General features: G+C 42.5%; 1 protein-coding gene across 1 annotated transcript in view; it reads right to left on the bottom strand.

Moving 5' to 3' along the window:
• The window catches only part of hs6st1 (heparan sulfate 6-O-sulfotransferase 1), a 263,629-nt gene extending 245,128 nt beyond the window's left edge, over positions 1-18,501 (bottom strand). Inside the window, exon 1 of the mRNA XM_003218394.4 lies at positions 17,476-18,501. Within this exon, the coding sequence (XP_003218442.1) occupies positions 17,476-18,026 (551 nt within the window). The 5' untranslated portion in view covers positions 18,027-18,501. The remainder of the gene's footprint in view (positions 1-17,475) is intronic.
• Between the last annotated feature and the right edge of the window lie 1,486 nt (positions 18,502-19,987).

The raw sequence follows: 19,987 nt of genomic DNA, 5'->3' as shown, positions 1-19,987 counted from the left end.
TCTTTATTTCAGACAGAGTCGGCATCATGATTAACAGTTGCACAGTAGGCTGGGACATGGTTCTCCCCACACTGCAGATCAGACCTTCTAAAACCTTGTTCACTTGTGACCCCTTTCAATCTGAGAAGTTTTTTTCATGACCCTAGGTATATGGGTATATAAAATAGCTATAAAAATCAAACCTTTACTGTAATTTTTTTCCGTGTCAGGAGCCATTTGAGAAACTGCAAGTCGCTTTTGGTGTGCGAGAATTGGCCATCTGCAAGGATGTTGCCCAGGGAATGCCTGGATGTTTTGATGCTTTTACCATCCTTGTGGGAGGTTTCTCTCATGTCCCCGCATGGGGAGCTGGAGCTGACAGAGGAAGCTCATTCATGCTCTCCCTGGATTTGAACCAGCAACCTTCAGATCATCAACCCAACCTTCAAGTCAGCAGTCCTGCCAGCACAAGAGTTTAACCCATTGCGCTGCCGGGGGCTCTTTTTACAGTTAATAAATCAGCATTGGTAAGGTTTGCTAAGCAGTGATTTTCCTTTTTACAAAGTACAACTGAAGCATTTTCTGCAGAGTCCATGTGATGACGCGAGTGGCGCCATCTATATGTTGAACTATAAGTTGCAAGATTTGAATTGTTGTATTCTTCATAAATTATCAGGCTTGTGTTATAAATTTGTGGGATAATGTATGACTGAAAGATTCCTCCATACCTAACTCATGTCACAATTAACATTAAAGGAAGGCACTGTGAAAAATGGGCAAATATTGGCAAAGCAGTCACATCAGTTGGAAAGACAGAGCCTTCACAGGCTACCCCGAAAATGCCAGAGGTTTCTAGAAATGGGCATGCAACTGTTTGACAGAGGAGCCCCTGGTGGCGCAGCGTGTTAAAGCGCTGAGCTGCTGAACTTGTGGACCGAAAGGTCGCAGGTTCAAATTCGGGGAGCGGAGTAAGCACCCAGTATTAGCCCCTAGCGGTTCGAAAACATGCAAATGTGAGCAGATTAATAGGTACCACTACAGCAGGAAGGTAACGGCGTTCCATGCAGTCATGCCAGCCACATCACTTTGGAGGTGTCTACGGACAACGCCGGTTCTTCGGCTTAGAAATGGAGATGAGCACCAACCCTCAGAGTTGGACATGACTGGACTTAATGTCAGGGGAAAACCTTTATCTTTACGTAACTATCTGACAAAGGGGCACTCTGCCTGTTCTCTGTGAGACTGTTATTTATTTTAGCCAACAGCTACAGCATACAGCATTATATATTCATTCTTACATCTTATGTAGCCACACAACTTGTTCTGCCTCTCTGCCTTGGAGAAACCCATTTAAAAGAGGGTGTAAAAGGCTGGAGTGTACAGCAGGGAGGGGGAGACAAGATTAAGCTTGTCTTTCCTGATTTAAAGTATGCCAACAGAAGAAAATGTTGACCAATTATGATTACACTTTAATGCCTCTGCTCCTAGTCCATGCAGCGTCTCTGTTAGGGAACGCAAAAGTAGTCTGAAACTGATGAATCAGCAGTCTCCTGCAATTTGTCTCAGCAATGCAACAGTGATCTCCACACATGCACCCATCAATGCTTGTAATACCCTTACTGATATTTTAACAGAAATCATTACTAAAATGGCAAAAGGACCACACATACCTTTTTTCTCACTCTAGCACCTCCTAATTCTATATTTATACAGTTGGTTTGCAGCAGTGAGACTACTTATGACAAAGGGTGAGGAACAACATGCAAGTAAATTTCACATTGGAGTGTGCAACTGGGTTGAATGCTACTTCGTAGAAACACCAGGAATAGATTCTCAAAACCAGTCACAAAAGCTGCCACCCCCAAATCAACCAGAAGTGAGTGAACAAGGCAACCAGACATGGACATGAAATGGCTACACTCAGCAGTTTCCTGGGTGTAGCTTGGGGTGCCTTCGTGGAGCTTAATTCTCAGAGCAAGACCAAACATGTGTCTACATTTTTGAAAAAAGAAAATATCCACCCTCTTGTGCTAAGCAAAGCACTGAAATTGATTTGATTTTGGAGAACAGTGTTTGATTCAGTTCAATTTCTGGGCATTCTGAGGCCTTATGGGCATTTATTCAAAATCTGTTCCAGAGAATATTCCAAATTTTATATTCTATTTCCAGTTTAAGAGAACTTCAGAAGTTGCAGGAATGGCTATTTCACAATGCGAACACACTTTTTAAAAGTAGAGTGTCAATACTTCTTCATTATGTTTGTTCTGCTAAAAAAAGAAGAAAATGTTGCACTTTTTTTTAAAAAAATCAACCAATATTGAAGAAAATGCCAACACTGTGATCAGTGGCAAAGCATAATCAAAGAATCACTGGTTCATAAGCTGGAGTTATGCAACAAGATGTGGTGTTAGCATAAAAATCACTAATTGCAAATCACTGTTTTCTTCTTTAAAATGACAGGGAATTGCTTTTCTAAACGGGGCTCTCAGCTGTTAAGATACACTTGGCATTAACAGAAGGTAAAGCAAAGCAGAGCAAATGTAGACATATTTAAATTTCCACCTGCACCAAGTCAACAATTGTTCAGGCAGAAAGTAAGTGGATATGATTAAAGGGAATGTATGAGTAAGAAACTTTAGATCCGTGTAGTTGGGGATAAGTCCCCCTTCCATCATGACCCTCCTCCCCCAGCAAGAAACCAAACCCAATTTTTGATCATCTGCTCAATGCCCTTGAAAAGCCACATCAAAAATTGCTCATCTACTCCATTTATTTTCTGAGGCCTTCCTATATATTGCTCTGATAAAAATCCCCTTACCGGTTAGCACTTGGTACTGCTCAATGGTCCCCAAGGTAATACTTATAAGGCACAAGCTCTATACTTTGAAATGAATGGTTAAAAAGAAAAAGCACCTTTCAATTAAGATCAAGACAAGAGCCCTACAACCCATTTCTAAGGAAAAGGAGCATCTTATTCAGTTAGGCCTAATCAGAAATCCACCAGGAAAAAAACTATTGAACATTCCCCTCAATTACTATATAAAGAAGTGGACTTCTAAGGAGCAAAAGGGACATATTTTAAAAATAGGCTTCCAACTGAATGATGATAACTTACTTCTAACTATACTTATTTGTCCACAAGATAATAATAACACTTAACAACTGTATAGTGTTTTCAACTATTCCAAAGCTCCACATACCTATTTAGGGGCAATCCTAAAAACATGCTTATGAAGTTTGTCAATATGATAGTTCCTATTATTATTATTATTATTATTATTATTATTATTATTATTATTATTATTATTATTATTTCTACTATCATCATCGCCACCACTGTATTTGCTCATGTATAGGAGAAATAAGGTAGAAAGAAGTGGGAAGGGGCAAGTGCTAAAGGACATACATTGAGGCAGTATGTAAGAACTTCTTGCTTTCTATCTCAACCTTTCAGCCACAATTTCTTGGACCACCAGAATATTTGGGACCAGAAATGTGCCAGTCCTTTATCACCAGCCGGACTGGCTGGGGCTTCTGGGACTTCATCCAAAAGAACCGGGTGGTCAACGCCTCCCTTCCCCACCATGTACTACACTATATTATCAATTAATGCATCTACATTGTAGATTTACTGTCGTTTGACACCATTTGTTCTGCCATGGTTCAATGCAATGGAATTCTAGTTGTAGTTGAGTGAGGCGCCAGCACTCTTTGGCAGAGCCTACAGATCTTGCAAAATGACAACTCTCATAATTCCTAACACTGAGCCAGAGCAGTTATACCAGGGGTCCCCAAACCTTTTAAACAGGGGGCTAGTTCATTGTCCCTCAAACCACTGGAGGGCCGGTCTATAGTTGCCCACTGAACAATAATCATCATCATCATCATCATAATAAAAATAATAAAGAGGGTTGGAAGAGACCACTTGGGCAATTTAGTCCAACCCTCTTCTGCCTTTGTGCACCAAAAGCACAAGCAAAGCACCCCTGACAGATGGCCACCCAGCCTGAATGCTAATAATAATCATAATAAAAATAATAAAGAGGGTTGGAAGAGACCCCTTGGACCATTTAGTTCAACCCTTTTCTGCCTTTGTGCACCAAAAGCACAAGCAAAGCACCCCTTAATAATTAATAAAATCAAGAATTAAATAATAATTACAATACTGTGCTAAAAAGCACAAGCAAAGCATTGGAAGGCATGCACCAGGTGAGGGAGGGGGTGGAGGAAGAAGCAGCTGCCGCAGCGGGGGTCAGATAAATGGTTTCGGGGATGCATGTGGTCCGCGGACCACAGTTTGGGGGCCCTTGAGTTAAACTGTATGACATCAAACTGTATGAATTCTACTGTGTAGATATTCCTTAAATTGGTGGGCAACAGTGGTCTTGCAGAAGTTCTGGGACTGCCGTTCTCGTTAGATCTAGCCACCTCCACAAGCAGTGAAGTATCTTGGGAACTGGAGTGACAAAACACCTAGTGGGTCACAGGGGCCTACCATCTCAACTACGGGTGAGAAATCCAGCCTCCTACAATGACAGAGTCTGCTTTTTAAAACATCCAAAAAACAACACTGCCTTCTCCTTGACACATTTCTTTCAATGTCCTATTTACTTTCTGCTGGAATTGCACAAAGGAGTTTGCTTTAACAAACAAGATATTTAATTGGCTCTCCTAGAGTACTTTCATGCAAGACCTACTAACAATATCTGCCTTGACCACAAATATGAATATTTGTAGTACAAACAGTACACAGCTGGTTTCAACTACTTTCCAAAAGGTATTCTGAATAGATGCAACCTGAAAACTAAACTCTTTCTTTTTCTGAACAGCAAAGATGAAGACTATTTCTCTTATGAAGAAAAAAGTCAAGGAGGGAGCACAACAAATACTGGGAAGAGTTGTAACCACACCCAGATCTAGGACATATCTACTCTATTGAACGAATGCAAGTTTAACACTATTTTCACTGGAATGGCTCAATATTATGGGATGATGCAAGCTGTAGTTTGATGAGGCATCAACACACTTTGGTAGAGAATATTAAAGGCCTTGTAAAACTGCAACTCACATGATTCCATAGCATTGAGTCAAGGCAATCAAAGTGGTGTCAAACTGTATTCATTTTACAATATTTATTTATTGTGTCAGAAGCGAACCAAGGGTACTGTTGTAATGTATTTGAAAACACAAAGTTAAAAACCTGGCGTTATACTAAATGTCCTTTGACCAGTAGCTGGCCACTTGGAGTGCCTCTGGTGTTGCTACAAGAATGTTCTCCATTGTGCATGTGGCAGGACTCAGATTGCAATGTACAATGTAGATGCATCTATGGGCAGTCTGCAAGATTTTGCATAGCTATTTCCCTCTCTGTGATACTTCATCTGTTCTCTACTCCCATGCATGCAAGTACAAAGAACATAAAAGGAGTTATTCCCAGAGCAACAACATGGAGAACCAAAATGGTTCTCTAGTACCAAGAGATGCATGTTATCAAGGGTCACATAAAATTAGGTTGGAGGCCAAATGCAGCCCTCAGCCTGTAGGTCTCCCATCTCAATTACAGGTAACATGCTCCAGATGTTAGCATCACTTGTAAAACTAATATAGGACAAGACTCCCCTAGCTGCAAAAAAAAAAAACTTCTTGAAAAAACAGCAACAATCTATTCCTTCGTGTATGCTCCAATTTCTTAACTGAAGTGAAAACAGGAAGAAAAAATGTATACCAATTACAAAGGTGTTACGTTAAAACTAAACTAACCTAAGTTACACTCACAAACTCATTATTGCAATTCTCACAGGAACAACAGAAAACAAAGTGGGCATTATCCAGCCAAAGTTAAGCACTTTAAACATTCCAATGCTTTCAGTAGAGGAATGAAGTATTCACTCAAAAAATATTTCCAATGACATGGAATGGAGAAAAGTATTTCTTTTGGGCTAGATTGTGCCCAGTTTACTAATCTAATTCCAGAAAAAAGAGAACTTCTAATAAGCAGACTGCTTTCCAGGCTTCTGCTCTGCTGTCACTCTCTTCATTTAAAAGAGGTTTTTGGAAGTGTCCAGTAGAAATTCTCTCTCCCTTAATAGTCAAAATATCACCACAAGAGTTTGACACCACTGTTAAAACGATTGTGATGATTAAGAGCAAAGACAGCTGGTTTGCTCTGTTAAAACACCACCATCCAATCCTGATCTGCTTCTGGAAAAATAGTCTCATCAGTAGAAACAGGGCTCAAAGCCAATCTCCCCTGCAATAGACTCCCTGTGTACAAGATAGGCTTTGTTAAAAAATTATCAGATATGATACAATTTTTACAACTGTACTAGCTTCACGAGTCAACATGCTATACTGGTTTGAGATCAGGGTTCACATCCATACTCAGTCATGGAAACCCACTGGATGACTTCAGGCAAGACATATTTTCTTAGCCTCAAAGAGAGGCAAATGACAACCTTACCTCTGAATAAATCTTGCCAAGAAAACACTGTGATAGATTTGTCTTAGGGCCACCATAAGTCAGAAGACACAACAGTAAAAAACTAGCTTCAGACCCTGAACTTCTCAATAAGGATTAGGATTCTCTAAGTAAAACCAGACCATGAGGATTTTTATTCTATTGATTACAGCTACAATGGAATTATTTCCTACTTGTTGTTATGGGCAATATAACAGTCTAGCACAGACACAATACACTCTGAAGCTTCATATGTATGAAGATATGTCTGTCTATCACAATCAAGGCATATCATGGGAGCACCAGTCATAGCAAGCAAAGTAAAAAGTACAAGAAAAGCTAGAAAAGATAAGCAAAGTTTAAAGGAGAGATGAGAACCTAGGATTATCAGATGGCACAACAAACAAATCACTCTGGTGAAGCGGATGGAGAAGAGGTAGGGAACCTCAGCTCTCCACATGTTGTTGGGCTACAACTCCTACCATTTTAATCCTTGGCCATGCTGACTGGGGCTAACTGGAGTTAGGGAGGCTCAAAGAACAATTTGGAAAGCAGCTAGGTTCATTCTCAAATAACCTCAAATAGCCCAATTGTTATTGTTCACCTAACACTTGTCTCACAGATTTGTTATGAAGATACAATAATGGAAGGTGAGTGCCTGTTGCCTTTACCTACATTGAGATGCATGTATATAATGATTTTAAAAATACAGATACAATAAAGTGAATGTTCATGTGCCAAATCATCAAAACTCCACAGGAAAACAAAACCACCATATATGGCAACTCTAAGGAAGATTGGGGCAATTTTGCCATGTTCCCTGGACCCTGGTGATATTTTAGCTTTTTCAATTAAGAAAGTAAATAAAAAAAACAGCTCTAGTTCTAGGGGAATGGGGAAGAAGACTTCTCAGACCTACATATGGGATCACAAATAAGACAAAACTCTCCACTACCCACACCCCATGTCTCTAGAGAGTGCAGGAGGCATTATTTCAAAACGGAATTGAGGTTTTGTGCCTCAAAAAGAGTGTGAGGAAGAAACTTTCTCTACTGTGGAAATATTCAATGGGGAAAAATAAGAAGGGAGGGGAGAAAAAATTGCAGTGTGTTTAAGTCTAACTTTTTATTTTAACATGAACTTTTGTGGATATTCACCCATATAGAATAATAGAGTTGGAAGAGACCTCATGGGCCATCTAGTCCAACCCCCTGCCAAGAACCAGGAAAATCGCATTCAAAGCACCCCTGACAGATGGACACCCACCCTCTGCTTAAAAGCCTTCAAAGAAGGAGCCTCCACCACAGTCCGGGGCAGGGAGTCCACTGCTGAACAGCTCTCACAGTTAGCAAGTTCTTCCTAATGTTCACATGGAATCTCCTTTCCATCCTATGAGATGACTACTCCAAGTTTACATTAGAACAACATTGTTCTAATGGTGAATCTAAGAGTGATCATATACACCTATATTAAAGTCACCCATTGCCAATTAGTTTCTTAGCAAGATACAAAGTGTTAAACCCCTTACATGGGCAGATTTGGTCCAGTTTATCCATGGAAGCATTTTCTCCTCTATAATCTGCCCCCAGGCCTTTTGGAAACATTTATTTCAATCAGCCAAGACCAGGTAGGTTGGCAACTGTTGACCAGAGTACATTTTTCTCAGGTGTGATCTAGTTCTACATTCCTAAATGGCTGGAGGTTGGGCTAGATAGTCCTTATTGTCTCTTCCAAAATGCTATGATTTAGTTTGCCAAAATAATTGCTATGATTATTTGCTATGATTTAGTTTGCCAAAATAATTTTTAAACCCCACAAAGACAAGGACCTTCCAGTTATGCCAGACATCTAAAACACTCTTCAAACTGCTTGTCATAGACTGGTTCAATATGTGAAGGACACATATTTGCTGCTCAATCCCCTTCTACAGTATCACACAAAAGATGGTATTTCCCCCTTCCCCGCACACAGACACACACCTTCACATTTGTATATCTAAAACATCTCAAGTCAGCTTGGTTCCTGGCATGGTGCCCTCAGAGCTTCCAAACAGTGCACACAGTGGATATCCCAAACAATTTGCAGCAGAGGTGGAAAAATGGTACCATGCTGTGAAAGTCCACAACACAAATGGCAAACAAAAGTCATCCTAATACTAGAGCCCTGTTATTTCCTTTAGAGCTTAAAGGGATGAAAATAGCTTGCCAGAAATGCCTGAGAAGTCATCTCATTGATCTATTAAACAATACTTAAGGCCAAAGAGACAGACAGGTTTATTTCTGCCCAGGTCTTTGCAGGTAATTCTCTCAAAGTAACAAAAAAAATCAGACAGGTCACCTGATTGCAGAGTTATAAATATATTTCTTAATACTTTAATTTTTAGACTGTGATCACAGGAGGGGTGTTCCCAACAGTTTTGCAGGGAGTGGGAAAATCAAATGAAAAGCTCAGCAGGGAAAGTTTAGTGACAGACTCGTATAAATGTGCACACAAAACCAAGATTAAGTAAGCCTGTGGGGGAAGCTCACATTTAAAAAAAGGAGTAGACTTGAAAAGGAGAAAAAAAGGCAAAGAAACAAAGGAAACAGCCACAGAAAGAGAGGACTAATGGAATCCTGTTCCTAGAAACAGAGCATGGGAGCATTGGAGGCCTTCCACATCAACCAGCTTGCATTAAGTATGAAGCAAATAATGGCTAAATTGGTATATTATGTGTGGAGATTGCAACTGCCTGGAGAGGAGCAATTGCTATAAGAGAAAAGAGTTGAGCAGCACATCTTCCAAAGTATGAGTTTCCAGATCCTCAGACTAATCATGTAGGGTTGGTAGTTAGCAATCCAAAGAGAGTACCTAGTCCTGGCTTCCTGCACAAAACCTGATTCTGGTCTCTTGGCAAAGTGGAGAACAGTAGGAAAAGAGGAGGACCATATGGATAGATTCAATCAGAGAGGACACAGCCCTGAGTCTACAAAATCTGAGCAGGACAGTTGAAGATAGAGTAACTTGGAAAGCTCTCATCCATAGTTACCACAGGTCAGTTAACAACAACAAAAACACAGACATACATGTACCTAGGAGTAGTACCACTGAACTCAGCAATATTTAATTCTTAGATGCGCACAGGACTTTTGTATCAATTCTTCATTAGTCAGAAGCCTTCTTGGATGATCACTTATTAAGTTCATCACCCATCAACTCATCAGGACCTGGCCATGTCTTCTTGTTTTTTTTGACACCATGAAAACAGAACTACCATTATTGTACTTGTGAGTTGTTCCTAATAGTGGTTCTCAGCATTTGGGCCTCCAGAGGTTTTTGGACTTGAATCCCCAAGAAGCCTCAGCCAATAATGGCCAATTGTCGAGTACTCAGGGAGCTGGAGCGAATAATATCATTAAGATCAAGAACCCTTACTATGTTTTCCCTAAAATACAGTAGAGTCTCACTTATCCAACACTCGCTTATCCAAAGTTCTGGATTATCCAACGCATTTTTGTAGTCAATGTTTTCAATATATCATGATATTTTGGTGCTAAATTCGTAAATACAGTAATTACTACGTAGCATTACTGCGTATTGAACTACTTTTTCTGCCAGATTTGTTGTATAACATGATGTTTTGGTGCTTAATTTGTAAAATCATAACCTAATTTGATGTTTAATAGACTTCTCCTTAATCTCTCCTTATTATACAACATATTCACTTATCCAATGTTCTGCTGGCCCATTTATGTTGGATAAGTGAGACTCTACTGTACAAGCCAAAGGATCAGATATTCATCATGTTAGCCACAGCAAATGCATGGTATCCATTTGTAGAACTGAAGGACAAAGAAAAGGTGTAGGCTGTTAACTGCAATCTATAAGATATTGTAATACAGAGTAACTCTTCAATAGTATTTCTGCACTTCATCTACCACAAGCCACAAAAATCCATCTGAAGATACAGATCTGGGGTTACTGCAGTGCCACCATAGTAAGATAAGCAGCAGTTTAAGTGTATATTGTAAAAAAGGCCTTTTGACATCATCGAGTCCAACCTGATACTGGAAAACAATGGTCCCTGCATCCTGAATGAATGTACCATACACAGGCTCTGGAATATAGTGCAAGAATGCACTTAGCCGGTGCTAAAATGACACGGCTCACAAGGTTAACGGTCTTTTAGCTCCTGATTTGTATGTATTTATGAGCTCTGCTGAACGACCTTCAAGGATGCCTGTAAGATGCAGTGTGCATTAGAGGAACTCAAGCACTCCCCTTCCAACAAACAGCTTTCCTACACATACAGCTCTGATGAAGGCTGAGTAGAAAATTACAGAATGAAGCATTCATTCAAAATAATAATTCAAAACAGTAAACCAAGCAGTTTCACTTGAATAAGAAGGAATCAGGATGAAATCTTGACACACACTGACAGAAGAGTAAATCCCACTGAACTCAACAACAGACATCTGAGTAGACATGGAGCAGAAATAAGGCACTGTAGTGGAAATAATGGAAGAGTTAATCAACTATCAGCCTGAGCCTATGAATTTCACTGTGAAGAACTTACTCTCTGATATGCATACATGACTACCATGGGCTATGGTTTTTCAAGTGAGGTGCATCTGGAAGAATATCATTTTTATTTGAAAGAGCAGGCAACAATAATGTCAACTGCAAGCCCAACTGCAACTGAAAGAGAGCTCTGTGCCTCTCAGAATCTTGCACATGCTTCAACCAAAGCCGGCTCAACAAAAGGTATCACCCAATGAATTTTCCTTCTCTCAGCAGGCTCTGTAATGTGTGCCAGACATAAAAAGCAAAGGCTGTTCCATTACCCTAGATACATTATTCAGAGGGGGGAAATGAAGTGATACAGTCACCACTGTAGTGGGAATAATGCAAGAATGAATCCCTTTTCTAGCCCAACAAAGAAATTCACCCCACCAGTGGTTTTACATAAACAGCCCTTGTTTATGAAGCCAGATTTCATTACAAGCAAGAGAAATGTTATCTTTCTGTGGACATGCTGAAATAGACTGCAGCACAATAGACCTATGTGATAGGAGGACATTATTACAAAGTCAGATGGTAGCTCTTGTTTTCACAAACATTCCCAGTACAGAGTTAATGAGTGGCCAGAACACTGCATATTAATTAATAGAGGCAGGTTATGAGCAGCAGATTTACTATGCCTCCTCATCACCGTAGATTCTTCATGGCTAAACCTCCAGAACTTCTTTGCTCATCAAACAGGCAACCAGACAAAAGGGCAATCCAAAAGTTAATGCACTCTGATACGAATTATGGCAGTATATTAGTTTCACAGTGCAATATTAATTCATATGTACTACTGAACTAAAAGGGATCAGGTTGACAAGATGATGGCTGGTACGTGGCATCAGAAGCCAGAGTAATGGAAATCCCAAACCATGAGCAAAGATACTGGGTCCCTTAGATGATAAAGGTTATCATACACATAGACCTAAAGAGCATCCAGCATTCTGAGAATCCTTAGCCAAAGGCAGTAATTTAATAGTCACCACTTCTACAGAAAATGCTCACCAAAGCCTTTTTCTCTGTCTTTCATTGTTCTAACAAAAGAAAGCCACAAAAGAGACCAACATATTAGTTTCAATTTAAGGGAGGGAGATATGCAACTAGATCTACTCATAAATCCACATACTGGTCTTTATGCAAGGTTAATGATTTCCTAGCCAGGAGTCAAAGTTCAGTTTTTTCCCCTTTTCCCAAGAACATAAATATCTCTACAATTTTAACATTTGAGAGGTGTTTTCTTCTGTTACCATGCTTGACTGAATATGAATAGAATAAACATAGAGTGCATTGTTTGCAAGTGTTTATACATGTCTGACTTGATAGAAAAGAAACCTGAATAGACAGTGTTTTTGTGGAGAAGTTCCCTGAATGGATACTCTTGAGTCAGCCTGCATAAGAGCAAACTGCAGAACAGCCTTAGCACAATTCATACTGAAATCCACAGATTGGGGTGGGAGAAAAAACAGCAGAATCAATAATAATAATAATAATAATAATAATAATAATAATAATAATAATAATAATAATTAATAATGGTGTACAGCCCCACCCCTCTGAACAAGTCTAACTGAAATGGGGCAAAAGGGGAAAGAACGAAATAGGCATAGCTGCTGTACTAAGAGGAAATTATCCCCTGTTCTGCCTCCCAAGGCTGCCTACCCACTGGAAGGATTATAAAGGATATTAACAATATACATGTACAGCACATGGCATTAACAAATGTGAACATAAAATCCTGCGGTGCTAAGGGAGCTAAACTTTGGAACAAAAGGCTCTAAAGGGTAGTAATGATCAATGATTTACATCCACTAGGTGGGACACAGACTGAACAATAGCTCTTTGAATTAGACTCCAAGATATTAAAATAGGGAAGAAAGGAATCAGAAGCATTTCAAATAATGTGAAGAAATAAAACCAGCTCTCAGGCTCAGAACTGGCTTAACCTACAGGAACGCCCGAAGAGGTATGAAAAAACAGGAAAAGGGAATACTTTTGTTTTCAAGTGTTAGGCTATAGAAGTCGAAGTACGCAGGCAGGGGATAATATAATAAGCCTGTTTACTGCTAATTTTTCTTGCTAAGATTGAGTAGTTTCCCTCCCAGATCAACCCCAATCTGGGTAAAAGGGGAAAGAATCATGACCAAAGAAAGAAAGAGGAGACTGCTTCAGTGGTCACAGTGTGGAAGGAATGGATGCACATACATATGACTGGAAAGAGATATATGCTCAGGTCCAGAATAAAGAATACTTTGAAAACAGGTAGATGTGAGCCTTCTATAAAGAAGAATCAAAATGCATAGGGTAGACATGTTGACAGAGTAAGCAAAAGAGGAAAAGTGAATCACAGGACATTCAAAGAGAAAAAGTGCCAGTTTTAACACCAATACAGTGAAGAAGAAATACATTGTGCTACATAAATTATATGCACATTATTTGGGTGAAGAGAGGTTTGCAGAGCAGAAAACTACTGCTAGCAACACATGCAACATAGAGTCCAGAGTTTACAAAGACAATGATAGACAGGGCTCAACAGTGAGACACAAAGTGCTAAATATGAAATATGATGTGGCACAGGGACCCCAATAACCAGAAAGGTGCAAAACAGGTTGCAACGTGCCTTCTAAATGTGGACTCTGAAGTAGAGGAGAAAGAGCAGCTCCGAGTCAGAAGGGTCAAGTTTGTGAGATGCAAGCTATTAAGCCAAGGCAAAAAGACTTGTGATTGACAAGACGCAAGTTTTGGAGTGAATGATCCATAAGTAGCATGCAAGTGGTGTGGAAATCTCAGAAATAGATGAGGGAGAGCTGTCAAGAACTTGCAGTGATGGAAGAGAAACAGTGTTTTATTTGCAAATGAGGGAGGGGGAGGACTCAGACTGAAATCTACATGAAAACTATTGACCTCTAAGACAAAAGTTTGTGACATGTTTCCAGATGTGTACTGTAATGTGGTTGAAGTGGCACTTTGCACATGTTCAAAATCCCCTCTCTAACTACAAATGTGATAAGAGAAGTATGGCAGAAGTATAGGGTTGTACTCTTAAAGGGGATGGGTATTGTGACATAAATTGGGAAGAAAGAAAAGTTCTAAGGATACAGCATGAAGTCATAAATCCTGTAGAGGAAATTATTGCCCCCCCCCCATACTTTTTGAGAACAGAAAAGAGTGGTTCCTTTCACACAGAGAACAGCTGCACCACAGCCAGAAATTCCACAGGTGTGGTGCTAATGCTAACCTTCTTCCTTCCCAGATACTAGAACAAAATGAATCATGAATTGTCATGTTTCTGTGTATAGTACAGCTATTGAAGGCGCCCATGTGAGAAGGTAGCTCCACAACTGAGTTGACATGAGCTGAGCATTGAGAGTACAAGTCAAGTGAATATGAACAACAGAGTCTGGCAGGTAACAAAGGCATCCAATTTGCAACCCATCTTTTCCTCCTGATCCTCCAAGCTGCAGTGAACAAACTGGGGTGAGCAGCAATGCAGCAAATGCCAGTTGAGGAACATGGCCAGCTCTTTTGTGAAGAAATCACAGGACACTCCAGCTGCAGCCCCATCCCGCCACCTTTACCTTCCAACTGTCCTTCCAGCATAGCAAATCACTTAAGCTCACTATAGGAAAGGCCAAGTCCTAGATTAGAGGCAATGTCTGGTCAAGGAGACTCAACCAGGAGATTCCTACATCCCATGACTAGGTGGGTAATCAGGTATGGAAGGAGTTAAGTAGCCTAGTGGACAAAAGAAGTATGTCAAAGAAGGCTCCTTCCATACATATACCCAAGTACGTATGTCTCTAACTCAATGCTATGGATCATGGAAGCTATAATTTGGTGAGGCACCAGGCACTCTTGGGAAGAGAAGTCTAAATGCCTGTCAAACTACAAAAGCAGGCAAGTAAAGTGGTGGCAACTGGAGATGACCTTGGGCCAGGCACTATTATTGCTCGGCTCAATCTATCTGGCCTGGATGCTGGCCATGGGGAAAGCAGGATAATGCATAGGGTTGCTTCTTGGAGAAAGGGATGAATAGAAAGGAAAGGGAGAGGGAGGGAGAGGGGAGATTGACATGAAGTTATCCTGGGCTGGTGAGGATTATTGCTCAGACGAACCTCCCTGGCTGGGCATAATAAATAGGTGTGTTGAAGGGAAGAAGAGAATGAGCAGGAGAGATTGGCATTAAATTACTTTGGACCAGTCATTATCATTGCTCACCCTAAGCTTCCTAGCTGGCTAGATGGACAGAATGCATAGGTGTGCTACGTGGAGAAGGAAAGGAACATAAAAGAAGGGAAGAGTGAGAAAAAGAAATGGAGGGAGGGGGAAGGAAAGAAAGAGGGTAGATTGGAATTAAGTTCCTTTGATCCAGTGATCCACCTGGCAGGGCATAATAAATAACTGTGGCTTAGAGGGTAAAGGAATAGAAAAGAAGGGGGGGGGGAGAGAGAGAGAGAGAAAAAAAGAGGGTAGATTGGCATTAAGCCCCCTTGGTTCAGTGACTATTATTGCTTAGGCTAGCCCACCCGGCAGGGCATAATAAATAGGTGCATGGCTTAGAGGGGTAGAGGAACAAAAAAGTAGGGGAGAGAGGTTCCCTTCTTTTCTCCTCCCAACAAAGGATTCCCCTAGGCAGCAACCAGCCAGGCTTTGAAGCTGCAAGGCCATTCAATGCTAATAAGGTGGCTAACTGCAACATTCCCACCTGCCTCAAGCAGACAAGAGTTCCTTCTCCCACCCTGGACATTCCACAGATATATAAACCCCACTTGCCTAGTTTCCAACAGACTTCACAACCTCCGAGGATGCCTGCCATAGATGCCCTGTTCGCCCCACCAGCTCAATAGACATCCTGAGCAATGATCAATCTGGGAACTGGGAAATTGATGCTTCTGTTTGATGTTTTGTCTTATGTCTGATATAACAGGTTGGGCTTTTTTCAACTTATTTCAGTTGTTAAGCCATAATTTGTTGTTGTGTGTTGGATTGTCAATTTTTGTTATTATGGGTGTATTATGTTGTGTTCGGGCATTGAATGTTTGCCTTTTGTGTTTGGAATCTGCCCTGAGTCCCTCTGGGGAGATAGGGTGGAATATAAATAAAATTTATTATTATCAGATGTGGGCAAAACGTCAGGAGACAATGCTTCTGGAACATGACCATACAGCCCGGAAAACTCACAGCAACTCTACCTGGCAAGGTTGTTGGCCAGGGGGCAGAAGGGTTATGCATAGGTGTGCTGTGAGGAGATGGGTAGGAATAGAAAAGGAAGTATGAGAAAGGCATTCAGCTACTTTGGCCAGTCAACATGATTGCTCCTCCTAACCAACTGGCAGAGTTGTTGGCAAGGGGGCAGAAGGATTATGCACAGGTGTGCTGCTAGGAGAGGGGCGGGAATAGAAAAGAAAGGAAGAGAAAGAGATTGGCATTAAGTTATCTTGAGCCAGTTGTGAGCATGGAAGCAGAAGGATAAGGCATAGATGTGGTGCTAGGAGAGGGGCAGGAATAGAAGAAAGGCATTCAGTTACCTGGCAGAGTGGCTGGCAATGAGGACAGCAAGATTGACATGAAGTTATATGGGGCCAGTGACTATGATTCTTTCTCCGAACCTACCTGGCTGGACATAATAAACTTGTGCACTTTTAGGAGAGGAGCAGAAATAGAAAAGGAAGGCATTAAGTTATCTTGAGCCAGTCATGGTTATTGCTCCTCCTAACCTACCTGGCAGGGTTGTGGGCATGGGAGCAGAAGGATAATGGATAAATGTGCTGCTAGGACAGGCATGGGCACACTTGGGCCCTTCAGGTATTTTGGACTTCAACTCCCACCATTCCTAACAGCCTCGGGGGCTTTCAGTTACCTGGCAGGGTGGTTGGCAATGAGGACAAGACACTGAGAGAGAGCCTGCCTTGTGGAGGGAATTGAAGTTCAAAACACCTGGCGAGAGGGCCCAAATTTGCACATGCCTGTGTTAGGAAAGGGGCAGGAATAGAAGAAAAGCATTCAGTTACCTGGCAGGGTGGTTGGGAGGATAGCAGAGAAAGGGAACACACACACACTGAGAGAGAGCCTGCCCTGTGCCTCCCTTGGTGGAGGGAGCTGAAGTCCAAAACACCTGGAGAGCTGAAGTTTGCCCGTGATTGTGCTAGGAGAGGGGCAGGAGTAGAAGAAAGCCATTCAGTTACCTGGCAGGGTGGTTGGCAATGAGTAAAGAGATATTGGGGAACAGCAGAGAGAGGGAACACACACACACTGAGGAGCGCCTGCCTTGTGCCTCCCGTAGTGGAGGGAGTTGAAGTCCAAAACACCTGGAGGGTTGAAGTTTGCTCCTGCCTGTGCTAGAAAAGGGGCAGGAATAGAAGAATAGAAGTTTGCCCGTGCCTGTGCCAGGAGAGGGGCAGGAGTAGAAAAAAGGCATCCAGCTACCTGGCAGAATGGTTGGCAATGAGGGCAGAGGTCTGGGGGGATAGAAGCGAGTAAGGGCGCGCCTGCCTTACCTGGGCGGCTTGGGCGCGGGCGCGGCCGGGGGGCTCTCCTTCTTGCCCAGGACGCCGGGCACGCAGTTGGTGAGCTCGGTCCAGTCGGCGTGGAGGCCGCAGCTCCATCCGGTGGAGAAGCGGGAGAAGAGCCAGGTCTCCCTGCGGTTGGGCCGGTAGCAGGTGCACTTCTTCTGCCCGGGCCGGCAGTCGCAGGGCACCTCGAGGCGCACGTTCTGGACCAGGTGGCGCCCGAAGGTGGTGCCGCCCGTCTTCTGGATGTGGAGGAAGACGATCACGTCGTCGCCCTTCATGTCGAAGGCCAGGCGGCGCTCCAGCTCGCGGACCGGGAAGTAGTACTTCTTGACGTAGTGCGGGTCCGGCGTGGGGAAGAGGTCGGGCTCGGGCTCGGGCTCCGGGCGGGCGGCGAAGGCGGAGGCGGGCAGGGCGGCCAGGCTGCTCAGCCCGGGCCCCACGTACTGGTAGAGGATCAGCATGAAGCACACCGAGCCCGCCAGCACCAGCAGGAACTTGCTGCTCCGCTCAACCATGGTCCTGCCGGCGCGCTTCATGTGGCACCATCGCCCTGGGAGGCGGCGGCGGCGGCGGCGGGGGAGGCGGCGGCCGAGGATGCGGACTCGCTTCCCAGCCGCGAGAAGCAGGAGCCGGAGCAGGAGGAGGGGAAGCGTCGCAGAAGGGGGATTCCCTCCTGCCTCCCCCTCCTCCCTTGCCGCCTGCCTTGCTTCCTTCTTTCCCCCTCTCCCTCGTTCCCTCCCCCTCTCTCTCCGTCCCTCTTTCGACTGGAATGGATTCGCTTCCCTTCCAGCCCCGTCCCGCCTCTGCCGACGGGACTCGGTCTCCTCCTCCTCCTTCGCTTCCTCCTCCTCCTCCTCCTTCAGGCCCCGCCTCTCCTCTGCCTCCGTCCTCCTTCCCTTCTCGGCTTTCTCTTTCTCCTCCTCCTCCTGCTAGACCCAAGCCTCACCATGATCCGAGCCCAGCATGCACAGCGACAGTAAAGGGAAAGCAGCAGCAACAGCCGCCAAAGAACCGACCCAAGCTCCACGCCGCGCTTTGTTGGAGGCGTCTCTGTTTAAGCGCCCGCCCGCAGATTTTTTTTTTGGGTGTCTTACCTTCCTTCCGCCCCGCTCCTCCTCCTTTCTGGAGTTGTTCTACTTTTTTATACAAGAGGGGTTTCCCTCTCAAACCAAGGAGATTGCTGTGAGTTTTCCGGATTGTATTATTGTAAATTCCACAAATCTATTGTATAAGCTATTGGAAAATGACTGAACCCAGTCCATGAGCACATATCCTTTTGGCGAATGTGAATAATAATAATACAGTAGAGTCTCACACTTATCCAACACTCACTTATCCAATGTTCTGGATTATCCAACGCATTTTTGTAGTCAATGTTTTCAATACATCGTGATATTTTGGTTCTAAATTCGTAAATACAGTAATTACTACGTAGCATTACTGCGAATTGAACTACTTTTTCTGTCAAATTTGTTGTATAACATGTTTTGGTGCTTAATTTGTAAAATCTATATATATAAAAGGCTAATGAAATTTCGGCCTAGGACAAATCAACAAAACTACACATTCCAGAAACACTAAACTTGGCAGCACAACCCCTCATCCACACCTCTACGTTCATACAACAAAAAGGAAAGAAAAATAAAGTCCTAATTAGAGGGAGAAGAATAATTGTTTTTATCCAATTGCTGCCAGTTAGAAGGCTAAGCTCCGCCCACTTGGTATCCTAGCAACCCACTCAGCCCAGGGGACAGGCAGACTTAGGCCTCTTCCCCACTGCCTATAAAATACAGATTATCTGATTTTAACTGGATTATATGGCACTGTAGACTCAAGGCCCTTACACACAGCTATATAACGGATTTATAATGGACTTAATGTCAGGGGAAAACCTTTAAACTTTACCTTAACTACCACCAATTCTTCAATACTTTATTTCCCATACCACCATACTTCGCCACAGCAACGCGTGGCCGGGCACAGCTAGTCATAACCTAATTTGATGTTTAATAGGCATTTCCTTAATCTCTCCTTATTATCCAACATAGTCGCTTATCCAACATTCTGCTGGCCCGTTTACGTTGGATAAGCGAGACTCTACTGTACTGGGATCTGCACGCATCATCCGAAAATACATCACACAGTCCTAAACATTTGGGAAGTGTTCGACTTGTGATTTTGTGATATGAAATCCAGCATATATATCTCATTTGCTATGTCATACCCTGCCATTGTGTCAATAATAATAATAATACAGTAACAACTTTATTATTACCCGCCTTCATTACCCCGGAAGGACTTGAGGTGGCTTACACGGGTGTAGTGGATTGAAGATGATAAATGGAAGCTCTTAGGTGTGCCAGCAATCCAGAGTTGCAGAACAAAACAAAAAAAATCAGGAACTTTACTGATTCCAAGAAATCAAAAGAACAGTAGTATTTACGATGATCCCTCTGATCACTTACAGAAGTCATAAACGGTCCTTTCTCAGTCCACA

This window comes from Anolis carolinensis, chromosome 3, assembly GCF_035594765.1.
Source record: "Anolis carolinensis isolate JA03-04 chromosome 3, rAnoCar3.1.pri, whole genome shotgun sequence".
Lineage (NCBI taxonomy): Eukaryota > Metazoa > Chordata > Lepidosauria > Squamata > Dactyloidae > Anolis > Anolis carolinensis.
Note: the sequence above shows the minus strand (reverse complement) of the source record. Positions and strands in the feature narration are given on the sequence as shown.